Source organism: Stegostoma tigrinum, chromosome 27 (assembly GCF_030684315.1).
Source record: "Stegostoma tigrinum isolate sSteTig4 chromosome 27, sSteTig4.hap1, whole genome shotgun sequence".
Classification (NCBI taxonomy): Eukaryota; Metazoa; Chordata; class Chondrichthyes; order Orectolobiformes; family Stegostomatidae; genus Stegostoma; species Stegostoma tigrinum.
In genome coordinates, this window is record NC_081380.1 from 22641041 (window position 1) to 22665244 (window position 24204).

Here is a 24204-nt window from a genome sequence, read left to right on the forward strand (position 1 = left end):
AAACCCACCATATTTTTAAAAAATTAATACAAATCCATTTCCTGAGCAGGATGTCCAGTTATGCTTACTTAATGGGACATCGATCATTTTGACTCTCTATGCCCTTAAGGCAAACGTTTAGTCGTTTATTTCTAGACCAGTCTGTGACAGACAGAGGCTGGGAGTCTCCTCTTGCTTCTTTGCCTTCCTTGGCAGCAAGTGAACTGTGGCCATTGGCCACGAGGAGACATTATGGGCGTGCTACCTCTACCCTTGCTTTTATGGTCACCAGGACCCAACCACCACAGCCAAACATCACCTCCCAACACCACCCACCTGAATCCCAGGCCAAAGTATCATTGTTTTATTTCGTAAAAGTTGGCAAAACATGTATACACACAAAAGTGTCATTTTCAAGCAATTTAAATTTGATGGCTAGGTAATTTTTGCTTGTCCCTTTTCAAAAGAAAAATTCAGCGGTAGTTACAACTAGACTAGTGATCCAGAAGTTAGACAGGAATAGTTCTGAAATGTTCAATACAACACAGTATGATGTATATTAAGGGTTGAATATTACATGCCCCCTGCTGGGAGTGTTTTGGGCAGGGATCACGCAATAAAGGGTTCCCCGCCCACCATATTCTCACCTACCCCCACATTCACCCTCTTAAAGGGTGAGCAGACCTCAAAACTGACAACCCAGCGGCTATACATAAATAAACAATCAAAGATCAGTGGGAGCTTGTTAGAAGTTCAATTAGTTATCCGGTTCTCCGCTCCAATATGGCCTCCTGCCTGGGCATGCCTGGATTGTAGAATCCCTACTGTGTGGAAACAAACCATTTAGCCCATCATCACCACACCAACTCTCCAAAGACATCCCACTTAAAATCCACTCCCTACCCTATGCCTGTAAGCCTGCATTTCCCATGGCTAATTCATCTAATCTACACATCTTTGGAATGTGGGGGGAAAACTGGAACATCTAGAGGAAAGCAACACAGATACATGGAGAACTTGCAACCTCCAGACAGACAGTCACCGGAGTCCGGAATCAAACCCGGGTTTCTAGTGCTGTATGGAAGCAGTGTTTACCACTGAGCCACTGTGCTGCCCGTATGCTGTAGATGTGGTAGTGCCCAATCTGCAACTCTGCCACTACAGGGGCTGTTGGAGAGGGTAAGGTAGCATCCCAGTGAGGAGTGGGTAAGCTAGTCTAGCATCACTCTTCCCACCTAGCACTTTCTGGCTGAGGTGGAGCATGCTTCTAACTGTCCCAGTGGCTGGCTGATAGCCTTTCCTTCATGGGTATTAGTTGGAACCATCAACACCATCTCAGCTTCCCTTTCTAATTTCCACCCCGACATTCTCCTTATCTTTAAATTACACAGGAGTATATAGTATTGTTGGAATATTGGCTGAAATTCCTATTGGACACAGCCTGCCATATATTGAGCGTTTACATCACAATGTCAAAAGCACGCGAAGCATGGATAGATTTCTGCTCTTATTGTATCATGAAAGGTCGTCTATTTTTCAGGAAAAATGCATTTGCATTGTTTACATTATAATAATATTTAATAGTTCTCCATTAATTTAAATATACCCACGAGTGGCCTGCTGGAAGAACCATCGGTATGAGCATGATTTCCTTTCATTTATTTACACTAAGCTGGTATTTAGAAGCCAAGGAAAAACCTTGAATGAGGCTAACACTTGAATTTAGAGGCAACATTAAATAGTAACATTGAAGCTTCAAAGTGAAATATTGAGCTGTAGGGCCCTCAACTTGAATTAGCACTGCATTCCACTTCTGCATTTGAAATGCTACAGGTATAATTAACTGTAATCGTTTTGGATAAGACTTCACTGTTTATAACTTCATCTGCATCCTCTGGTCAATTACTGTGGTACCCAATATTCACTGAGAGGCTGTTTGTACACTCTACAGCATAGAAATTATGCAACTGAACCACCAATGCAGAACTTTGCTCAGTGCAGGCTTGGGGCACAGAATCATGTCGTAGTCTTATCTCCAAACCTTTCTGAAATCTCGCAAGGTTCCATATGAGCAACAGTGCCTTGTGTTTTCTGTTTTTGCTTCATTGCAGGAATTTTATTGTTGGGTTCAGTTATAAATAATGCTTTTTAGGAAGACTATTTCTAAGGCTTTACAATGTGTCAACCATCTCTGCTGGCTACAAGCTGCGAAGCGAATATTTTATTCAAATGAATGATATTGCTCAATGGAATTACTGCAGTTCTCTTTTGTCGATTCAGCTGCCACTGTTAATGAATTTGCTCTGTGACTGATAATTAGCTCTGACAGTGGAGTTGGCACAGTGCAATCATAACTTCAACATTAGATCAATTTTACATTCAAACTGTAAAACCAAAGGTCAAATGCGAGGTAATGATCCTCATTTCCAAGCTGGGGTGGGTGCAGTTTTCTTGATGGTCAAGTCTAGAATTGTATTGTCAAAACATTTGTACTAAAGGACGCTACCACCAATGAGAACTTATTGTTTTAAGCAGGGATGCCAAACTCAAATTTTTAACAAGGAAACTATTCTAAGGTGCAATTCCTACCAAGATGGGTTATGCTGCATATTGAAGGAGAAATAAAGAGACTGCAAAAGTAGGTTGCCATTAGACAAGACAAAGTGAAGGGATTGGGAATATTAGGGCCAAAGAGACAGATGTGTGGAGGGAAGGGGGCATTGGTGAAAACACCAGTTAACGTACTGAGCAAGTGACAATAAATATTGAGACTCAGGCTGGAGACTGCAGGGCTCAATGTACTTGCCCAGATTTTCTGCTAACAGCAATGGTAAGTCTGTCAATGCTATGTTATGGGATAAATCTGGAAGAAATTTTTAGAATCTGCATCAATGTACACAGGTATACGTGGACAGCAAAAGACTCTCAGCAATACCCCACTCTTCCACAGAATGTGATTCTGACAGCCCTCACTGATAGACCAGGTACTGGAGTGATTATGACAAATGGACTTTCATGCTCATCCACTAGTTCCTCTGATAAAAGTCAGTGCTGGTGCTTTCAGAAGCAAATATTTAACTGTGCTAAGTGACTACTGTTGAGTGGTCTTTGCCGCCTTGAAAAAAATATTTTCACCCTAGTGGAGAGTCATTCACTTAGAAGAAATTTTGCATTGCTAATTTTAAATAATAATTTTATTTTTATTTTGCTCTGTTGCCCTTTATATCTATTGCCCTTAATCACATCTATGTTCCCCATCTTTCAGTTTACTTTCCAAACATTATTTAAATGTAATTTTTATTGACTGCTTTGAAGCTTCTGGTTTAGACTCTGCACATCTCAATAAGGAATCTTGAATCTGACAGATTTAAAAGCTTTACTATTTCTTGCTGGACTCATAGACACCACAAATTTCTCACAAAGGGCTGCATGTTGCAATAGTGTTTATGATCTAAAGGCATTTAAAGCTTTGTGGGCAGCTATCAGCAAGAAGAATAGTGAGATACCACATGCAGAATTATTTCTTACATTTTAATACTCGTCCACTTTGTGTTCAGAGTAATTCACTTTCCTACAACTCAAAATTAGATATTACAGAAACCTGATTGCTCATCTCCATCAAATCAAGGAATTGCAAACAATATGTACAAAGATGTACTTACATATAAAATATAAAATATAAAGGGCTGCATGTTGCAATAGTGTTTATGATATAAAGGCATTTAAAGCTTTGTGGGCAGCTATCAGCAAGAAGAATAGTGAGATACCACATGCAGAATTATTTCTTACATTTTAATACTCGCCCACTTTGTGTTCAGAGTAATTCACTTTCCTACAACTCAAAATTAGATATTACAGAAACCTGATTGCTCATCTCCATCAAATCAAGGAATTGCAAACAATATGTACAAAGATGTACATACATATAAAATATAAACAATATGTGCTGCAATTCATTTTAGTGCAATTTTCAAAAGAGATACGTCACATGTATAGAAATGGAGTAATATACTTTGTTGTGAACAAACTAAACATGGAGGAAAATTGAGTTTTATAGTATCAATTATGACTTTTTAGAAGTCCTTCAAATATATTTGGAGCTCAATAGGCTTAACCAAACAAGCTGTCCAGTTGATAAACAATTGTTGGGACAATGAGAGGAGGGGTCTGAAGACCTGAAGGCTGAAAGTTACAATAAATATGCTGAAAAACTACTGAACTAATTTAAACCATGTTACTTTATTTTATTGCAAAACCCCCACCTTTGCAGCTAAGGGAAGAAATACACTTTTTATCTTGTGGTTCCCATTGGATTTAGAACCAGACATCCCATCAGTTTAAGGTTCTTGTGAAAATTTGTAGTTCTGGTTGTAGCTGAGGTAGTTGGCTTGCTCGCCAAGCTGGCTGGTTATCATACAGACGTTTTGTAATCATGCCAGGTAATATCATCAGTACCGCCTCCGATGAAGTGGTGTTGTTCTACTCCGCTTGTTATTTATATGATCTGGTCTGTTAAGTTAGGTTGTGTCATTTCCGGTTCTGCATGGGTTTGTATATGAGGTCTAATTCCACATGTTTGCTGAATGCATTACGGGTTGAAAACCAGGCCTCTACGAATTCCCATGCATGTCTGTGGTTGGCTTGAGCTAAGATGGTCACATTGTCCTAGTTAAATTGATGGCCTTCATTGTTCGAGTGCACTGAAATGAGGGAGAGTTTGTCGTGTCGTTCTGCTGTTAGCTGGTGTTTGTGTATTCTGATGACTAGTTTCCTTCAAGTCTGGCCGATGTAGTGCTTCATTAAACATTACATGTAAACAATACATTGGCCTGACTAGAAGGAAACTAGCCGTCAGGATACACGAAAATCATCTAACAGCAAAATGACACAACGAGCTTTCCGTCATCTCAGTGCACCCAAACAATGAAGGCCATCAATTTAACTGGGACAATGTGACCATCCTAGCTTAAGCCAACCACAGACATGCATGGGAATTCCTAGAGACCTAGTTTTCAACCCTTAATGCAATCAATAAACATGTGGAGTTAGACTCCATATACAACCCCAAGCAGAACCAGAAATGACACAACCCAACCTAGCAGACTAGATCATATAAATTCCACACGGAGTAGAACGACATTCCTTCTTTGGAGGTCGTGCTGATGACATTACCTAGCATGGTGACGAAACATCTGTATGATAACCAGCCAGCCCGGCGAGCAAACCAACAACCTCATCCCTTCAGTGACTGTTCAACAGTGCATGACTGAAGTTACTCCTCAAAAATGTTAGTTGCAAGTAGTTATAATGGCTTTTCATGCATCTGGAGAAATGTCAGTAATATACCGTTGATTATGCACTATTCTGAGTGCTTCATTCTTCAGATTTAAACATGTTCTGAAACTGCACAGCAGCAACATTTCTGAAGAAGCAAGCATGATTCTAAGTTGGTCTAATAATACCAGAGTATCATCAACAAACTTGCAGTCTTTTACAACAACCTATGACCAGTACAACAGGACATACACAAAAGCTTTTTTGTCAACTGAGCTCCAATTTCTCGAATGAACTTTTCCAATGTCAGAAATTCCCAACATGTCCTCTAGTCTGTTACTTACATTTTTACGTAAGGATCTGAGTAGCCATTTGCATCCATAGCTGCTAAATGTGCACATCTTGCAATTCCAACGACAAGCCCAGTCTTCTGTGAGCTATACTTTAAAGAGATGAGAATCCGACCACGCTCTTCCAGTGATTTGTCCTCTGTTTTGTCTATCTGAAAGAAGTTACAGTATTAAATTTATTATACACTGAAAATCAGAGAAATACCAAGTGTTCAGATTTGCAGAAGAACAGGATACAGATGCTCAATAATCTGAGTTATTGGTCAAATAATCAACACACTGCCTGTAACCATAGCTTGTCACAAAATTGCTTTGTATCAGACCGAGGCACAATCTTTTTATATTGACATGGTAATGATAGTCCAATGCTTCCCTCTCCTTATATCCTGGATTTGAGCCCACTTTGTAGTTTTCACGCTATTAACACAGATATTGGAAACTTCGTAGCCATCTTCAGGGGTCAGAGGGAATGGAGGCAAACAGTTGTCCACTCAGTGCTTTCAGACTTTTTCTTGCGAATGCACACAAGCAAGACCAGCTTAAAATAATTTTTGATCTTTGCACAATCAATAATATTATGTTTAGGAGACATACAATTTGAAAGAACCAGAATCAAAATACCCGGCACTATAGGGGCCCCAGAAGGTAAGGCTTTTCTTTATATATAGAGTGTTCAACAGAGAGATGGTTTGAATGCCGACCACATAAACATCAATTTTACTTATTTTCTCATTCAGCAGGAAATGACTGTTCAAGAAACTTGAGATCATTAAGCTTTTTGACTTGAACAGATGAAACCCCTGAGATGGAGTGGAGGCGCAATCAGTCAAGTACCCTGAAAATAGTAATGGCGGAGCATTTCACAATCCTGTCACAATCCAAGGGGGATTTACAGAGAGAATGAACGGAGTAAATGACACTTAATGATGTGAAACTGATTGATGTGCAAAGGTTAGGAATCCTAATGTGGCATACAGTGGGAAATTGAGATGATGGAGCCATTTTGATCGTGCTGCAAACAGCATAACCAGCTCTTTTGGTTCAAGCTTCTGAGGGAGAAGCAGGAGCGCACAATAAAGGAACAGCATTTGTTGCATTGTTACAAATTTTCCTTGATTATTTTGAAATGGAAACAAGGATTAACATCACACAGGACGTATGAACATGTCCACATTCTAGTACATAGTTCATGCCTAGCCCAGGCAGACGTGTATGGATGATTGTAGTTTCATGCCTTGCAAACGAAAAAGTGATCACCATATAAAACTGACCTAAATGAGAAATAAAATTAACATAGTCATGAAAGTATGTTATTAATTGTATTTGACCATCTTGTTACAAACTTCATCTTCATATTCAAAATTCACCACCAGGTTCATTCAGCAGGGGTCTGTAGTTAAAACTGGTCTCTCTCAAAAATGCAAAATGGGCCCTGACAAATTGGTATTCTTTGTCACACTGCACCTAGTTTTCTTTTCCACTGAAATCCAGGTTGGAAGAGCAAGTTGCAAGTTTGTTATTATGTGTTTTTATGAAATACCAATTCAACCCCAAGTCATTAAACATTAGTCCTGAAATTCTTCAGATTTGAGGATGAATAAATCCTACTTGGAGATGAAACCAGAATGGGACTCACTTGTGCAAAATTCTAACCATTTTTTGCTCCTGTCACAATTTACTTCAAAACTAGAACTGCTGGCTAAAGTTGTCTCACCATAACTACATCTGCGGCTTTGTACTTGTGCTGGTTTGGATCTCTTGAACACCCAAATTATTTCACAGACCTCTTGCTTTATAGATAAAAGATTCATCTTTACAGAATGCCTTATTTCTTTTGACATTTCATGACCTTAAGCTGAATGTTAACTATCAGAGAGATGATTGGCAGGTGCACTGCTAGCAGACTACCCAGCTGTTTTGGCTTGGTCCATTTTGAAGAGCCAGCTTCAGTGCTGTGCAGTGTCAGGTAACAGGCGCTAAGTGACCTGCTCCTGCTGCTGCCTGCTGGATCTGGGCCAGTGTCATATCAAGTAGCCCAAAAGTGGTCCTTCATCAACCAGAGGGTCGATGTGGGGAAGTCTCCCACTCCTTTTAGCCCGACAGAAGTAATTCCTAATTAAACAATTCTACCTAACTTTGGCTATATTGCCAAGTAAAAATTCCATATTACAAGAGCCTGTTGCCTGCAAGAAGGAGGCATTCCGGCCTTGTCGTAGTGATCTTTCAGGACAACACAGTCAGATAGAAGTAGGTAGGAAATGCTGATGATGGAGAATCTGAGATAACAAGTTGTAGAGCTGGATGAACACAGCAGGGCAAGCAACATTAGAGGAGCAGGAAAGCTGACATTTCAGTTCCAGGAAGGGTCCAGACCAAAAGCATCAGCTTTCCTGCTCCTCTGATGCTGCTTGGCCTGCTGTGTTCATCCAGCTCTACATCTTGTCCAGCTGGGAGCTGGTAAGCCTTCCTCTGCAACTTTCCCACTATTGCTGCCCATTTTTAGCTGGTAGAAACTGGGCGGTGCATTGACACAAATGTTCTTGAAACTAACAGCTAATGAAAAGTGAAACACTCAATGCAACATACAGCAAGCTCTCAGATTAGCTTCTTTAACACATGGAAGAATTCTTGTCCAATAGTTCCATTTCGCTTAGTATAAACCATTCTTCCCTGCATTACAGACAGAGATGATCGATTATCTCAGTGGGTGAAGTATTTGTTGTGGGCTCTATTGAGAGACTTGAAAGAGGTAAACTACAAAACCAGCAGTGACATCTGAGAATGTACTTGTCACATGTAACTAGTTCATTAAGTGTCAAACAGTTTTCAGCTCACTGATGTTGGATGCATATAGGCAGATAAATGCTGGGAACACTAGACTGAGGTTGGAATTAATTGTGCACAAAGCTTTTGAATGAAGCAAATGAAACAAAAAATATGAAGAACAGCACGACTGTAAAAAATAGCAATCTACTCTTAGTGAATTTGAAAGCAAAAACTCAAACAAATCCTTTACATTAGTATTGTTGAAAAGCCCTGGCAGATTGATTACTTAAATTGAAAGTTTTGCAATCTTGCATCCTATTTTCTGATACTTGTTTGTAAGTGAGCCCACAGAAAATAGCAATCTAATTACTTTTCTTATTTTAGATTACACTTAAACTACAAATGTAGCATTGGCAAAATCAAAAATTGACATTGGTGTAAATGTAGCCTAATTCCAGTCAGATTTAGGCCAGTCACTGGAGTGAAGAGGGCTCTGAACCCATGTCATTTGAGAACCTGTTCACAGTTTGACATCTAATTTACACAACACAAGCAACAGCAAAAATGAAATTGCTTCATACCAATGTTATGATTATAACAGGCTTTCATTGCTAAGTGCTCGATTGGCAGGGTTACAAATTGATTTAATAATGGTCATCCTTCATTTGCTAGATTGAAATCATCTGCCAACAATGTTTACTATTCGAGGATCAACCTAGAATGCAAAACTGACCCACAGCTTCTCTTCTTCATGATAAATCCTCTTCTTTAGTCCATCTTCTCTGCTTGTCCCATCCTGACTTCAAACTAAGTGGGAACAGCTCACATAAATCTTTGACAGATTGAGGCTATTCAACTTCCTTCAACCCTCAACCAAAACTGACTGAGGACCATAGAATCCCAACAGTGCAGAGAGAGGCCACCTGGCACATTAAGTCTGTACCAATCCACCAAAAAAAATCTCACCTCAACGCACTCCTCCTCCTATTCTATCCCTGTAACCTGACATTTCCCATGGTCAATCCACCTAGACCGCACATCTTTGGACTGTGGAAGGAAACTGCAGCACCCAGTGGAAACCCATGCAGAGAGGGGGAAGAATGTGCAAACTCCACCAAGACAGTCCACCCGAGGCTAAGATTGAATCCGGATCCCTGGTGTCGGGAGGCAGCAAGGCGAACCATTGAGCCACTGTGTAAAGGTTTCCCTCTACCCTTGCTCTATGTGTGTATCTCTCCCTAGCTTTTCTTGTATCTCTCCTTACACCCTTTCTGAGCATACCTTGTCTCAGAAACTCACCTCATCTGTTTTTCCACTAAACTAATCATCAACCAACATCCCCTCCAGTTAATTGACATTGTTAAGAGGCGTTGTCCTCAAACTGTCATCACCCCCCTTAAAAAGAAACACCTTTACACCTCTTTCTCATTTAAAGTAACGGGCTCCATTTTCAGTCTCCCTTATATTTCCAAAATCTTTGAACGTGTTGCCTCCTTCAAAATCTGTGCTTGACAATCTTGCAATTCAACATTTGAATTACCCCACCACATTTCCAGCCTGAACCAACACCACCCACTGGCTTTATCAAAGTTACAAGTTAAATCATTTGTGATTGTACAGTGATAAGCTATCGCTCCTTGTCCTTCTGAAACAGTTTGCAACCTTGGGCACGGTTTACCATACCATTTTTAACAATGACTCTGCTCCATTGTTGAGTTGGGTGAGCACACCTACACCTGATTCCATTATTGTCCCTCCATTCATGGCCAAGGAAGCACCTGGATCACCTTCTCTTCCCATTACATCATTATTAACTCTGGGTTCTCCCCAGGATCCATAATTTCTCCCACAGCACCCAGTATTCATCTACACGGTTGTCTACAGTGACATCATCCAAAACCATGTCAAGCTCCACATGTACACTGATAACACCAAACTCCACCTCACCTACTTCTCTCTCAAACCTTCGGCTTTATCAGACAACTTGTCCGAGCTAGCTGCAAGCTCCTTCCACAAAATACCGGGAAAACCATAACCGTGTGTCTAGTGCCCATTACAAATTTCATTTGCCAGCCACAGACCCCACCTCTTTCTCAGGCCATTGTCTGTGCTTGAACCAGATTGTTCACAACCTCTTTTACCCTGAGTTGAGTTTTGACCCACTTACATTTTTCATTGTCAAACTTGCATCTTTGCAACATTCCCTGATTCTGATCCTCCCTCAGCACATCTACTGTTGATACCTCCTCTGTACTCTTGCTTCCTCTGGACTTGATTCTTCCAATGATCTCCTAGCCAGGATCACCCTTCCATCACACTCAAATTGTAGCTGATCAAAACAGCTAAGTCATACTCATCTATTACACTTATGTTTACTCACCTATATTTTTTATGGCCAGCATTTATTGCCAATCCCTAGTTGCCCTTGAAAAAATAGTGGTGAACTTTCTTCTTGAATTGCTACATCCACCTGCTGTGGGTTACCCACAATGCCATCAGGGAGGGAATTCCAGGATTTTGACCCAATGGCATAAAGGAGTGGTGATATGTTCCCAAGTCAGGCTGGTGAGTGACTTGGAGGGGAACTTGAAGATGATGGAGTTCCCATACATTTACTGCCCTTGACCTTCTGTATAGGAGTAGTAGCGAGTGTGGAAGGTGCTGCCTGAGGATTTTTGGTGAATTTCTGCAGTGCATCTTGTAGATAGTACACACTGCTGCTACTGAGCATCGGTGGTGGAGGGAGTGGATGCTTGAGTATGTCCTGCCAATCAGGTGGGCTGCTTTGTTCTGAATGGTGCCAGGCTTCTTGAACTTGGCAGGAACTGCACATCCAGGCAAGTCGGGAGTATTCCATGAAGTAGATGATGGACTGGCTTTGGGGAATCAAGAGGTGAGTTATTCTCTGCAGTATTCCTATCCACTGACCTGCTCTTGTAGCCACTATGCTTATGTGTGGAGACCTGTTGAGTTTCCTGTCGATGATAATCCCCAAGATGTTGACAGTGACGGATTCAGTGATGGCAACAGTATTGAATGCCAAGAGGCAGTGGTTAGACTGTCTCTAACAGCGATCGTCATAGCTTGGAATTTATGCAATGCCAGTGTTACTTGCCATATGTCATCCCAAGCCAGATATTGTCCAGATCTTCTTGTATTTGATCACAGACTACCTGAGCATCAGAATGGTGCTGAATATTGTGCAATTATCGGCAAACATCCCCACTTCTGACTTTATGATGAATGGAAGGTCATTGATAAAGCAGCTGAAAATGGTTGGGCCTTGGAGATTACCCTGAGGAACTCACATAGAGATGTCCTGGAGCAGATATGACTGACCTCCAATAACCGCAACCATCTTCCTATGTGCCAGGTGTGGTGTCTCCAACCATCCGACAGGTATTCTCAATGCGAAGGCGGGACTTTCTCTCCAGAAGAACTGCGTGGTGGTCTCTTTTACTGATACTATCATGTACAGATGTATCTGCAGCTGATGAATTGGTAAGGACCAGGTTTTTGGTCTTGTTGGTTCCCTCACCACCTGCTGCAGACGCAATCTAGCAGCTACGTCCTTTAGGACCTGACCAGCTCGATCAGTATTGCTGCTGCTGAGCCACTTTTGGTGGTGGACATTGAAATCCCTCACCCAGAGTACATTTTGTGCCCTTGCAACCTCTGTGCTTCCTCCAAGTTTTGTTCAACATTGAGGAGTATCGATTCATCAGCCAAGGGAGGATTGTATGTGGTAATCTGCAGGCGGGTTTCCTTGCCCATGTTTAACCTGAAGCCATGAGACTTCTTGAGGTCCAGAGCCAATGTTGAGGACTCCCATACAACACCCTCATGACTTTATACCACTGTGCTGCCACCTCTGCTGGGTCTGTCCTTTAATCATTTTCTGCCTCGACTCTAATTCCCACTATAGACCCCTCTGCCTCTTTCTGTCATTAAAACAAACTTCTTTGTTTAGGGTTACCTGTCCTAATATCCCCATGTCATTAGCTGTTAAAATGTTGTTTGATTATAGTCCGTGAAGCACCTTGTAATCCTTTCCTATTTTAAAACAGCAGTAAAAGCGTGAATTATGGTTGTTCTCTCGGGTAATTAGAGGCAATTTAATAATTCATTGAATCCTCTCATCCCAACAAAATGATGCAATCAAATATATTTGTCTGTGACGTCCACGTGCTGTTAAATTGCTCTAAGTTTCCCGTTTTTCTTCTATACTCTTTAAAATGTCATCTTCTTTATTGGGCTGCTAACACAGAACTTGATGTCTGTTGAGATGCCCAGGATGGACTTCCTCCAATGTCACAACGCCACCCAGAAACTGAAGGAGCAGCACCTCATATTTTGCCTTGGAAACCTATAAGCCAATGGTCTCAACGTGGACTTTACTAGCTTCAAAATCTTCCCACTCCTGGCCTCATCCCAAGACCAACACTCCCTCTCATCCCTGCCTCCTTGTCCTGTCCGTCTTCTCTCCCACTTATCTACTCCTCCCATTTCACTAATCCCTACCACTACCTATGTACTACCACCATCCCACCTACCTTTCCCAGCCCAATGTCCACCCCTCTCTATTTATTTCACAGCCCCCTTCCCCTCACCCATTTCTGAGGAAGGGTCCCAACCCAAAACGTCAGCTTTCCTGCTCCTCTGATGTTGCCTGGCCAGCTGTGTTCCCCTAGCTCCACACTGTGTTATCTCAGACTCCAGCACAACAGTCCTTATTATCTCTGACCTCATCTTCTTTACTCTGCTATCAAAATACTTTTCCTTTATCTACTGTTGTTGCTTTCTTGAGTTTCTCTCTGATTATCCCCCATGCCCTCACCAGGTTTGTCTGTATCTACTAGGCTCCTTTGGCCTGAAATCTACTAAGCAATGGACTATCAAACCTTCCTGCTGGCCTTTGTTTTACAGAGGAAATGGCATCCTTTGATCTTGTGCTGTCTTTTACTGTAAAAACTGACATCATCTGCCTCTCTCATCAAAAGGCTATCCTTCAACTGCTCTTGTCATTGCAAACTAACAGCCAACTTCAACCCTCTATTTCCTCTGCAAAGTCTTTAAACCCACCGGCACATCCCACATTTGGACCAATCTTTTCCAGAACGTCCTGTCTGAATCTGGACAAATCAATTTGCACCCTGCCAGAGCAACTGACTCTAAACCAGTCACAAATCACATTTTGTGACCGTGACTGTCATGCACTATTCTGTCTCATCCTTCTCAATCTCTCAGCATCATTTCGACTACTTACCACCTCACTCCCCCCAAATGCCCCTCCTCCACTGTCTAGTTCAATAGATCCATTCTGCCTTAGCTTCACTCCCATGTATCTGAATGGAAGCATCTCTACCCCTTCTATGTTGTGAACTCTGGGATTCTTCTAAAATCTGCTGTTGGCCCCTTCCTCCTCCTCATACTTATCTGCACTTTGCAATGGAATCAATTTACATAGAGTCAGCTTCGGCTAATGACATCTAATTTTATTCCCCGCTAGCTTTCTGGGCTCGTTGTTAAATTGCTGGTCCATCGCCTTGTCCTGTATGAGGCATTTCTTCCTTCAGTTAAATATTGGGAAACCAAAGTCCTCATCTACATCTCCTCGTTACAAAATCCATTTCCTTCATTCCCACAATTAAATTGCTTTGTGTGCTATGACTAAACTGAGAAAAATTATATCAACAGAATTAACCTCTATTTTTGGCAATGCAGCTTGATATTTAAGGATTTTGAGATAAGTGCCAATACAAAACAAACATCTGTACACGACCACTAAGGAAAGGATCAGCCTTTTTCCATTATAACCTGAATGAAAAACTGCTGCAGAGAAAATAGGACATCTGTTGCACCATTGTTGAAATATCCAAAATCTAGTGCTTCTATAATTCCATTGCATTCTCCATGCATTTCCTGACCAAACACCTCTGCAGTATAAATTGTTGTGATAGCTTGAAATTGGGGATTTTTGATTCAGTCTGATTTATAATTGTCACCTACAATGAAAAGTTTTGTTTTGTGTGCTGTGCAGTATAAGCAGATCATACCATACAAAGTGCATGGGGTAATAGAACCGAGCAAAGAATATAATGTTAAAGCTGCAGAACTGGTGTATAGTGAGCAAGAGTCACACTAAATTTGAAATTTGACAGGTCCATTCAGAAGCCTGATAACAGCAGGGAGGAAGCTGTCCTGAATCTAGTAGGACGTGAATACAAATCTTTATATATTCTGCCCAATGAAAGAGAGTGGAAAAGAATATAACCAGGGTGGGAGAGATCTTTGATTATGTTCGTCACTTTCCTAAGGCAGCGGGAAATACAGATGGAGTCAACGGATTGTGTGATGGACTGGGCTGTGATCACAACTCTCTGTAGTTTCTTGCAGTCTTGGGAACAGCAGTTGCCAAACCATGATGTGATGCATCCAGATAAGATGTTTTCTATGGTGTGCCTATAAAAATTGGTAAGAGTCCTTGAGGACATGTCAAATTTCCTTAGCCTTCTGAGGAAGTCGAGTAGTTCTTGTATTTGACTTGATGACTGCAAGATGAAAAGTGCCGGCAATGTCATGTTTTCTTAAACAATACCTTTTGATTGTAATGCATCCATAATTTCCCACAGTACAGACCACAACGTTGCACCTCCCTGGGAATCAAATCCTATACTACTACATTCTGGGAGGATTAAGGGCACCCAAGTGTATGAGTAACCTGAAGGGAAAGTGAATATCCAGCTGGTTAATGACCACGAAGATCTAACACTTTTGGTTGTCAAGTGAAAAATCAATGCAAATAGGATTAACACTTACTGGCAGCTGTTTCTCCAGGCAAATGTTGAAGGTCTTCGTTTGATTTGGCTTTAATTTTTTCAGTGGAATTCTTGTTTCGCCAATGAACTCATTATGACGGAATTTATCTTCATCACATACCGAAATTCTGCAACAATAAAATGGCAAACATTGCCAACAATTACTTTGGTACCAATGACATGAATGTACATGTACTGGCAAGAAAACTGCCTGACACATACCTTGAACATTTAAAACATGTCTGTAATCAACAAACAACTGGAAGTGCTAATAATGAAACAACTAATTCCTCTAATCAATGCATAAGCAACAAAAAATCCAGGAGAAGATAAGATGGTTATGGTTTGCATGATGTTTAGAAGCCAATAAAGGAATGCTTATTTAGTTTATGCTGGACTTTCATGCAAAGAACACGGAGACAATCTTGCTAAACTTAATTATATGGAAGAAGAAATGCATGGAAAGCAGCAAGAAAGAATGTACAAGACTGCAGAAAAGCAGATAGTTGTCAGATTTAGGAAGATAAATGGCAGACACAACCTAATGTTCATTAATGTGAGCTAGGTTTTATAACAAAGGAAGAAAATCTAGGTCTGAGGATACACCATTAATGGGAACCGGCTCAAGGGTGAAACTGAAACGAGAGATGTAAAAGTTCAAATACATTACTTGTTGAGAGGACGATTTCTGTTGTTAGTTGTATAAACAGCAATATATTTTTGGGCTTTATATGTGACAGGCATTAAGTGCAAACATGTCAGAGAACTTAATATTGGGACACTATGGGATGTATTTTGGCTCCTGAGATGAGTTGCTTGTGTCAGGAAATTTTATGACACGTCAGGCTTGCCTTTTGAATAAGTGCTTAATCAAGCAGTTAATAGTTTAGCTGTCAAAATGAAATCCCCTGTTGAATAAATGCTTTTATTAATCAGAGCTCACAGGAAAGATTGATTAATATCCTATAGTGGTTAAGCCATATTGTTCTTTCTGTGATCACTTTTGACAATGTCTCAATGTTTATTTGGATGAGATTAAAGACGTAAAGCTTTTGAAACCTCTGTTACTAATACTTTCTGTCACATTTACAAGATTGTGGCTTTATTTCAAAGAGGATTTGTGAATAAGATTGTTAGAGATAGTAGGAACTGCCGATGCTGGTGAATCTGAGACAACATGGTATGAAGCGGAATGAACAAAGCAGGCCAAGCAGCATCAAAGGAGCAGGAAAGCTTGACGTTTCGGGTCAGGACCCTTCTGCAGAAAAATTCTGAATAAAACTTTTCTTTCCAGCAACTTTTCTCTTTATTTTGTTAGTTAATGACTCATTGATTATATGCATAGTAGATAGTGGGTGAATGAGTATAGAAGGTGCACGAATTAGCATCAACAATATGGATGTGGGATGGGGGCGGGGCAGGGATGGGGGCATCAATAGGACCTTGAGTTGATTGCCAAATTGATTTTGAATCTCTTTAAGAAGATGAAAACTACTATTGCAGTATGTTTCTAGTGTCCTTACTGGCCATACTCTTAACATTCAGCTCCCCCACTGGAATTTTATTGCATATGGTGACTCCGTGTGGGCCACATTGGACACAGCCTTGTATCTTTGATGATGTTGATTCCCAACTTTCTGCAGGCTTTTTGAAGCCTAACTATCTGTTCTGTACTGGTACCATCCCCAATGCTCTGGCCTATTTGGGGCCCTGATTTATGTTCGCACAGTAAATTGTTCCAACATTAAATTCTCCTCAGATTGAAGAAAGTCTGATAACCTTTCCCTCGCATTGACTACCATTATCTTATTAATTGATTCCTTAAAGTTCTCAACATCTTTCTAAATTATACTGATCGCTTGAAAAGATTTCTAATGATTCATCAAATGTTGAGTTCACTGTTGGATCTCACTTATCCTATCAAAAAATTTCACCTGCAGCTAAAATACATGTCAAATGCTTTAATCAATGTATCATAGCCCACAGTACTTTCTTCTGTGCTATGTCTTACCAGAACATTTTTTAAAAATTATTCATTTCTGGGATGCGGGTGTCGCTGGCTGGGCCAGCATTTAGTGCCCGTCCCTAGTTACCCTTGAGGAGGTGGTGCTGAGCTGCCTTCTTGAACCGCTGCAGTCCACCCGCTGTGGGTTGACCCACAGGTATGACTCCAACCACTGGAGAGCTTGCCCCCGATACCTATTGATTCCTGTTTTGCTCGGGCTCCCTGATGCCATACTCAGTTGAATGCAACCCGGATATCAAAGGCTGTAACTCTCATCTCGCCTCTGGAATTCAACTCTTTTATCCATGTTTGAACCAAGGCTGTAATGAGGTCAGGAGCTGAGTGCCCTGTCAGAACCCAAACTGGGTGTCACTGAGCAGGCTATTGCTGAGAAGGTGCTGCTTGATAGCACAGTTGATGACACCTTCCATCACTTTACTGATGGTCGAGAGTAGGCTGATGGAGTTGTAATTGGCTGGGTTGGATTTGTCCTGCTTTTTGTGTACAGGACATATTTGGGCAATTTTCTACACTGATGGGTAGATACCAGTGTTGTAACTGTTCTGGAACAGCTTGACGAGGGGAGTGGCAAGTTCCGAAGCACAATTCTTCAGTACTATTGCCAGAATGTTGTCAGATCCTGTATCCTTTGCAGTATCCAGTGTTTCCAACCATTTCTTGATATCACGTGGAGTGAATCGAATTGGCTGAAGTTGGTATCTGTAATGCTGGGGACCACTGGAGGTGGCTGCGATGGATCAGCCACTCGGCACTTCTGGCTAAAGGTTGCTGCAAATTCTTTAGCCTCATCTTTTGCACTGATGGGCTGGGCCCTTCAGTCATTGAGAATGGGGATATTTGTGGAGCCTCCTCCTCCAGTGAGTTGTTTAATTATCCACCACCATTTACTACTGGAAGTGATGGGACTGCAGAGCTTAGATCTGATCCATTGGTTGTGGGTCGCTTAGCTCTGTCTATCACTGGCTGCTTATCCTGTTTGGCGTGCAAGTAGTCCTATTTGGTGCCTTCACCAGGTTGACACTTCACCTACAGGTATGCCTGGTGCTGCTCCTGGCATAACCTCCTGCACTCTCCATTACACCAGGGTTGATCCTCTGGCTTGATGGTAATGGTTGACTGGTGGGTATGCCATGCCATGAGATTACAGATTGTGCTGGAGTACAGTTCTGCTGTTGATGGTCCACAGCGCCTCATGGATATGCAGTCTTGAGTTGCTACATCTGTGTGAAGTCTGTCCCCTTTAGCACGATGATAGTGCCACACAATACATGGAAGTTATTCTCAACGTGAAGGTGGAACTTCCCCTACCCGGAATTTTTTTTTTGCCCTTGCCTTCCTCAGTGCTTCCGCTAAGTGTTCTTCAACATGGAGGAGTACTGAGTCATCAGCTGAGAGAGGACGGTATGTGGTAATCAGCAGGAGGCTTCCTTGTCCATGTTTAAACTGAAGCCATGACGCTTCATGGGGTGCGGAGTCAATGTCGAAGACTCCCAGAGCAACTTCTTCCCGACTGTATATCACCGTGCCGTGACAGTGGTGTGTGTGACACTGCTTGTAAGGTATAATACTGTGAGCATGACTATGTCTGGCTGTTGCTTACCTAGTCTGTGAGACAGCTCTCCCAGTTTTGACACTAACCTCCAGGTTTAGCGAGGAGGACTTTGCACAGGGCTGTTTCTGCCAGTGTTTTCTGGTGCCTAGGTCAAAGCCAGGTGATCTGTCCGGTTTCATTTCTTTGAGAATTTCTAGCAATTGGCACAATTGAATGGCTTGCTAAGCCATTTCAGAGGGCAAATGAGAGTCAACCACATCAACAGCCATTAGAGCTGCAGCATATATGAATATGTGGCTCCCACTCTTGGCTTGTTCAGGGCCTTCTAATTATCGAAAGATTGCTGTAATGGCAAAATCTCTATCAGCGCTGCTTTCTCTATAAAACCGGGAGCATGGCTATCCTGGGTGAGAACTCTGTTTCTTCTTCCTGTCGAAACTGTCTAAGCCAGTGCACTGCTGGTTCATGACTTGGCTTTGAAGTCTTGCAAGTATCTTCTTCCTACCCTTTGGAGCAGTCGTGCTCTGTAGTTCAGGATTCAAAGTCTTCTGAGGTCCTTTCCTCGCCTTCAGAACCTTCTTTACTAACTCCTTTCTGAAAGTCTTCTATGGTCCTGCCTTTCTTTTGGAATCTCCCCTTTTCTGTGTATCCCTTGGTCCATGTTTAAACCTCAGAGCGTGACTATGCAGCTTTGTTCCCATAGCTGACACCATGCTGCATTTTATGCTGTAAGCCAATACTGCTCCTAGAGAAACAGGTCAGGGGTATCTCAGGGTGTGGGTACCTATACATACACCATCCGTGAGGCTGCTTGCTCCTCATCCCTAAGCAATGCTCTTCAACACTTCATCCAATGAAGCACTCCTTATTCACATCTGAACAGAGGTTTTCAGATATAACTTTCCAGTGTAGTCTCTAATATCACTCTCTTCACATGCTCATTCTAACTGGTGTCTTCTATTATGGATGTCAATATCAGATGAACAGTTGCTTCTTCATGATTAATATGAATCTCATTAGCTCAGTCAGCTGGACAGCCAGTGAGTGATGCCAACAAGGGGGGTTCAATTCCCACACTGACTGGGATTACCCTGAAGGGCTGTCCTTCACAACGTTGACATTGCCTGAGGTGCAGTGACCCTCAGGTTAAACCACCACCAGTCATCTCCCTGATAAGACAGCAGCTCTATGGTCTCATAAGACTGTGGTGACACTTTCCATTTCTGTGAATCTCTTCATAACACATTTTGTTAGGTTAAATAAAGAGAGGCCATTTCTTCTACTGGGGTGTGAGTTGACAAGGGTCATCGATTTTAAATCATCAAGAAGTGTTCAAAGCATTGTTGTTTTAGTCTGAGTTATTAACAACATTAAACACTTTATCAGGGGAATTAGTTGAAGGTGTTGACATTGTTTTTATGAAGGATCAGTGCAAATATTTAAAATGAATAATGTGGAAAAATGGGTACAGCCAAACAACTAGATTAGTTTTCAATTGTTTTTACAAAGAACAAAGGTAATTTGATCAGAAATATTGCTTTCTTTTGTGCGGTACTTCCATGTTTTCCCCCTTTCAACGTAGAAGGTTGCATCAGCTTCTGCAGAAGTGTAATATTGAAAACAGGAATGCATTTATTTTTGTTGATGTGATCATTTTAAAACAATAATTGAAGCACATTATAACTGGAGCCTTCAATGTGACAAGAAAGAACACACCCAATTTGAAAGCAGCAAAAACATTCCAGTTCAAGCTGGTGACCACTTTAGATGCTTTATTTCCTCTGCACACAAATCTAATTTTTTAAGTACACAACTATAAGCTCAAACATGCAACAAATCATGATATTTATGTAAAAGTCAGGTTAAAAGTGCCAACAACAGTATTTTAGTTTTACCATCGCAGCAAGCTACAAAGCCTTAGTCATCTATTTTAAGATTTCAGATCAATACCAGTGATCATTTCCCTATAGTCAATTCTTTTTTTCCTTGTTAAATGTCAAGTTCATTTCATTAAAAAAATCCCAAGAATTGAACAGGATCTTGAAAGAGAATTGAGAAATAGTTAACAATGTATGATTGTAATCAACAATGAGTCAACTAACAATCCAACTTCCTATACGACATCAGCAGACCGGGCAAGGTTTCTTGATCTGAAAACAATATAAACAAGAGATAAATGCCTTTTCTGCAATAGCAACAGCAAATTCAATTACATCTGCGTTGCAACAATTTAATAGAATTATCGCGAAAATGTAATGCATCAAAATTGGATTTCCAGTTGTGTCAGAGTTGTCAACCATCCCCCTGCAGAATACCCACTCCAATAGAATAAGTCATGTGCTAAGACAAAGATCCAGACTGGCAACTCTGGAATGATCAAATTTGTATAAACTGGTCATTTGACCGCGCACAATTAATTGGAGCAAAGTTAAGCTATACTAGAACATGAAAACATGGAGCTGTAGAAAAGATATCATTTGACATCAAGATCACTCTGTGACATCATATTCAAACCTTCCAAGCATTGCTAAGCTTGTGAGAAAGTTAGAAGTGTAGTAGATCAGACAGGAAGTGAAGTTGATAAAACAAGTGGACAACTATGATGTGAAGCAAAAAGAGAGTAAGAATCCACTAGTGAGTTTGTCATCTACTCTGAAACATAAGACAATCATCTTGGGACAGTTTGACAAGCAGGCATTTTCTCCAGCAAGGAAGAGGATGAGACTGGCTGCCTTTCCCCTTGTCGAAGAAGCTCTGGTAATGTGGTTCAAGGCTGCTCGAGCTGCAAATGATCCCCGCTCCGGTCCAATCCCGCAGGAAAAGGGGAGTCATCCTGCACATAGGCTGGACTGCTAGGAGGTCACCTGCAGTGATCGAAGGATGGGTCAACTGAAGATAATGTATGGTGTCACCTCCGTATGGTAAGCAGTAATGGCGGCAATAACAGATAATGACTACAAAATCATCTCAATCACATCCTGAACAAGTTTGTGGACAAGAAATGTTTTTAATACAGAAACAATTGAACGTCTTTGATTTTAAGACAAAACATGCAATAGCTGGAAAATGAAGCAAGGAAAGTGTTACTGATATAGTCTGCACCAGCATGGAGGCAACAGAAAGCTATTGCTTCCTGTATGAACAAGTCCAAGAGGACATGTTGCCTTGTGAGTATCAAAAAACAACCCAGACAGTGCAAGGCTAAAAAACCACCTGTACGTACAGTCCATTGAACTCTTGAGCCAAGGTTCTCAATGACCTTGGAAAGTTTTATGAATGCCAGCCTGCTTTCCCACCTGTTTCCTAAGCTGAAGCTGTAAAGGCCAGACAGAAGCTTCGTGATCTCGTAATGCAACATGAAAACACCAAAAACAGTTTTGACTGCATTGACAATATGGCAGAATGTATCGCACTTGATGCAAGACAATGGACTAAGCAGAAAACGATTACTGAGCTTTTCTGGAGATAACTTCTAACAATTTTCAAACCCTTTCTCTATACAAGGTCAGGCCAAGGTAAGGCGAGAATACATTGAAAATAAAAACAATTTTCACGTATTTATTGCGTCAGTGTATTTTCATTTGGCCTTTTGCTTGAGATAGTGAGTGCTGTAGGCAATCAGGTCAGACTATATATGTGCTTCCTCAGCCACTTCAAACCTCCACTTAACACAACTTTTCAACAAAAATTGCTGTGGTTCAACTCATTGCAATTTCACTAGATTATCCTTCATGGTCACATGTATTCAATTTAAAATACAGTGAAAAGTGTGCACTGTTGCCCTTACATAGATGCCATTCACATTAACTTCAAATAAAATTTTTAAAAACTCAAAATGGAATCCAACTTTTTCTTCTCGACTGCTACAGCATGCCACCAGTGTCCCACTCTGGCCTTCCCAGACTGTGTCACGCCACCAGTGTTCTGTTCTGGCCCTTCCCAAACCACGGCATGCCACCAGTGCCCCACTCCGGCCTTCCCAGATTGCGTCATGCCACCAGTGTCCCGCTCTGGCCTTTCCAGACCATGCCATGCCACCAGTGTGCCATTCTGGCCCTTCCCAAACCACGTCATGCTACCGGTACCCCACTCCAGCCTTCCCAGACTGTGCCATGCTGCCAGTGTGCCACTCCAGCCTTCCCAGACTGCGCCATGCCACCAGTGGCCCACTCTGGCCTTCTCAGACTGCGCCATGCTGCCAGCATCCCACTCCAGCCTTACCAGACTGTGCCATGCTGCCAGTGTTCCACTCCGGCCTTCCCTGACCACGCCATGCCACCAGTGTTCCACTCCAGCCTTACCAGACCGCGCCATGCCATCAGTGTCGTGGTCCAGCCTTCCCAGGCTGCGTCACGCCGCCGCCACTATCCTGTTCTGGTCTTCACAGACCGTGAGATGCCCACTCTATGACAGCAGCTACAGAGTCAGTCTCTCGGCCTGTGAGGCCTAGAATGGGATTCCATGCGGAGTGGGCATCGCATGGTCTGTGAAGCCCTGAGCAGGATAGTGGTGGCAGCGTGACGCGGTCTGGAAAGGCCTCAGAAGGCGCTGCTGCTGCTCCAGACCCCGTTGGAGCCGCCTCCTGCTGAAAAAGTCTCTTTATCAGGTATGCTTGAGAGAAAAGAAGGGGTAGAAGGAAAACAAAAAGAAAAGAGAACGCAGAAGAAGAGGACAAGCCCAGGCAAGGAGTCTGTACACTGCCTGCTCCACTGCCAGTATCTTGATTTTCAGATGATCAGTTTTACTTGTCCTATGGAATTTGCAGGTCAGCAACAATAATACGATTAATTAATATTTTAACCAAACATCCCAGGGATCATACAGAGGCAGAAATAACCAGAACTGAGAAATGCAGGAGTTGTGTCCTCAATCAAAAAAATAGGTTCTGGCAATGATTTTGAAGGAAGCTGAAGAGGTATCAAGGTTGAGCATGAATGCTTCAGGAGTACAGCAGCTGAATAGCTCGTCCCTGGAGCCGAGCACAAGGCAGTAGAAAATATAATGTAAGGGACTGAAATATAAAATAAGTGGAGGCTGCAAACATGTCATTGGAACCGAAAAATACCTCAAAGTTTGTGAGGTGAAAGGCCAGAAATAGAGTTGTAAATATTCACAATGATTTTTAAACTCATGTGTGTGTAGATAAAGCAACAAATGAACATTGGCTAGCACAGACATAGGGGAGTAAGAGTAGAGTAATGAGACTTTGGTCCTTGAAGTTTTGATGAATAACAATTTGTGAAAGGGAGAACTCAAGGATGTGGCAATAAAGGAGATTTTGTACATGATAAAGATATGGATAAAAGTTGCAATAATATTTGAGATGTGATAGATGCAGAGGTCTTCAACTTTAGCTCAAATTAGCTTTGCTCAAATTCAAAGAAGACAACAGGAATTGGTTTACAGTTCAGCATTGGTCTAAGGGAGCAATTAGCAAGG

General features: G+C 41.7%; 1 protein-coding gene across 2 annotated transcripts in view; it reads right to left on the reverse strand.

Moving 5' to 3' along the window:
• Positions 1–24204, reverse strand: part of LOC125464519 (double C2-like domain-containing protein beta) — a 274254-nt gene that overhangs the window by 65650 nt on the left and 184400 nt on the right. For both annotated transcript variants that reach the window (XM_048556969.2, XM_048556968.2), the window contains 2 exons: positions 15189–15315; positions 5598–5755 (listed from right to left, as the gene is read on the reverse strand). In XM_048556969.2, the coding sequence (XP_048412926.1) occupies positions 5598–5755; positions 15189–15315 (285 nt within the window). The remainder of the gene's footprint in view (positions 1–5597; positions 5756–15188; positions 15316–24204) is intronic.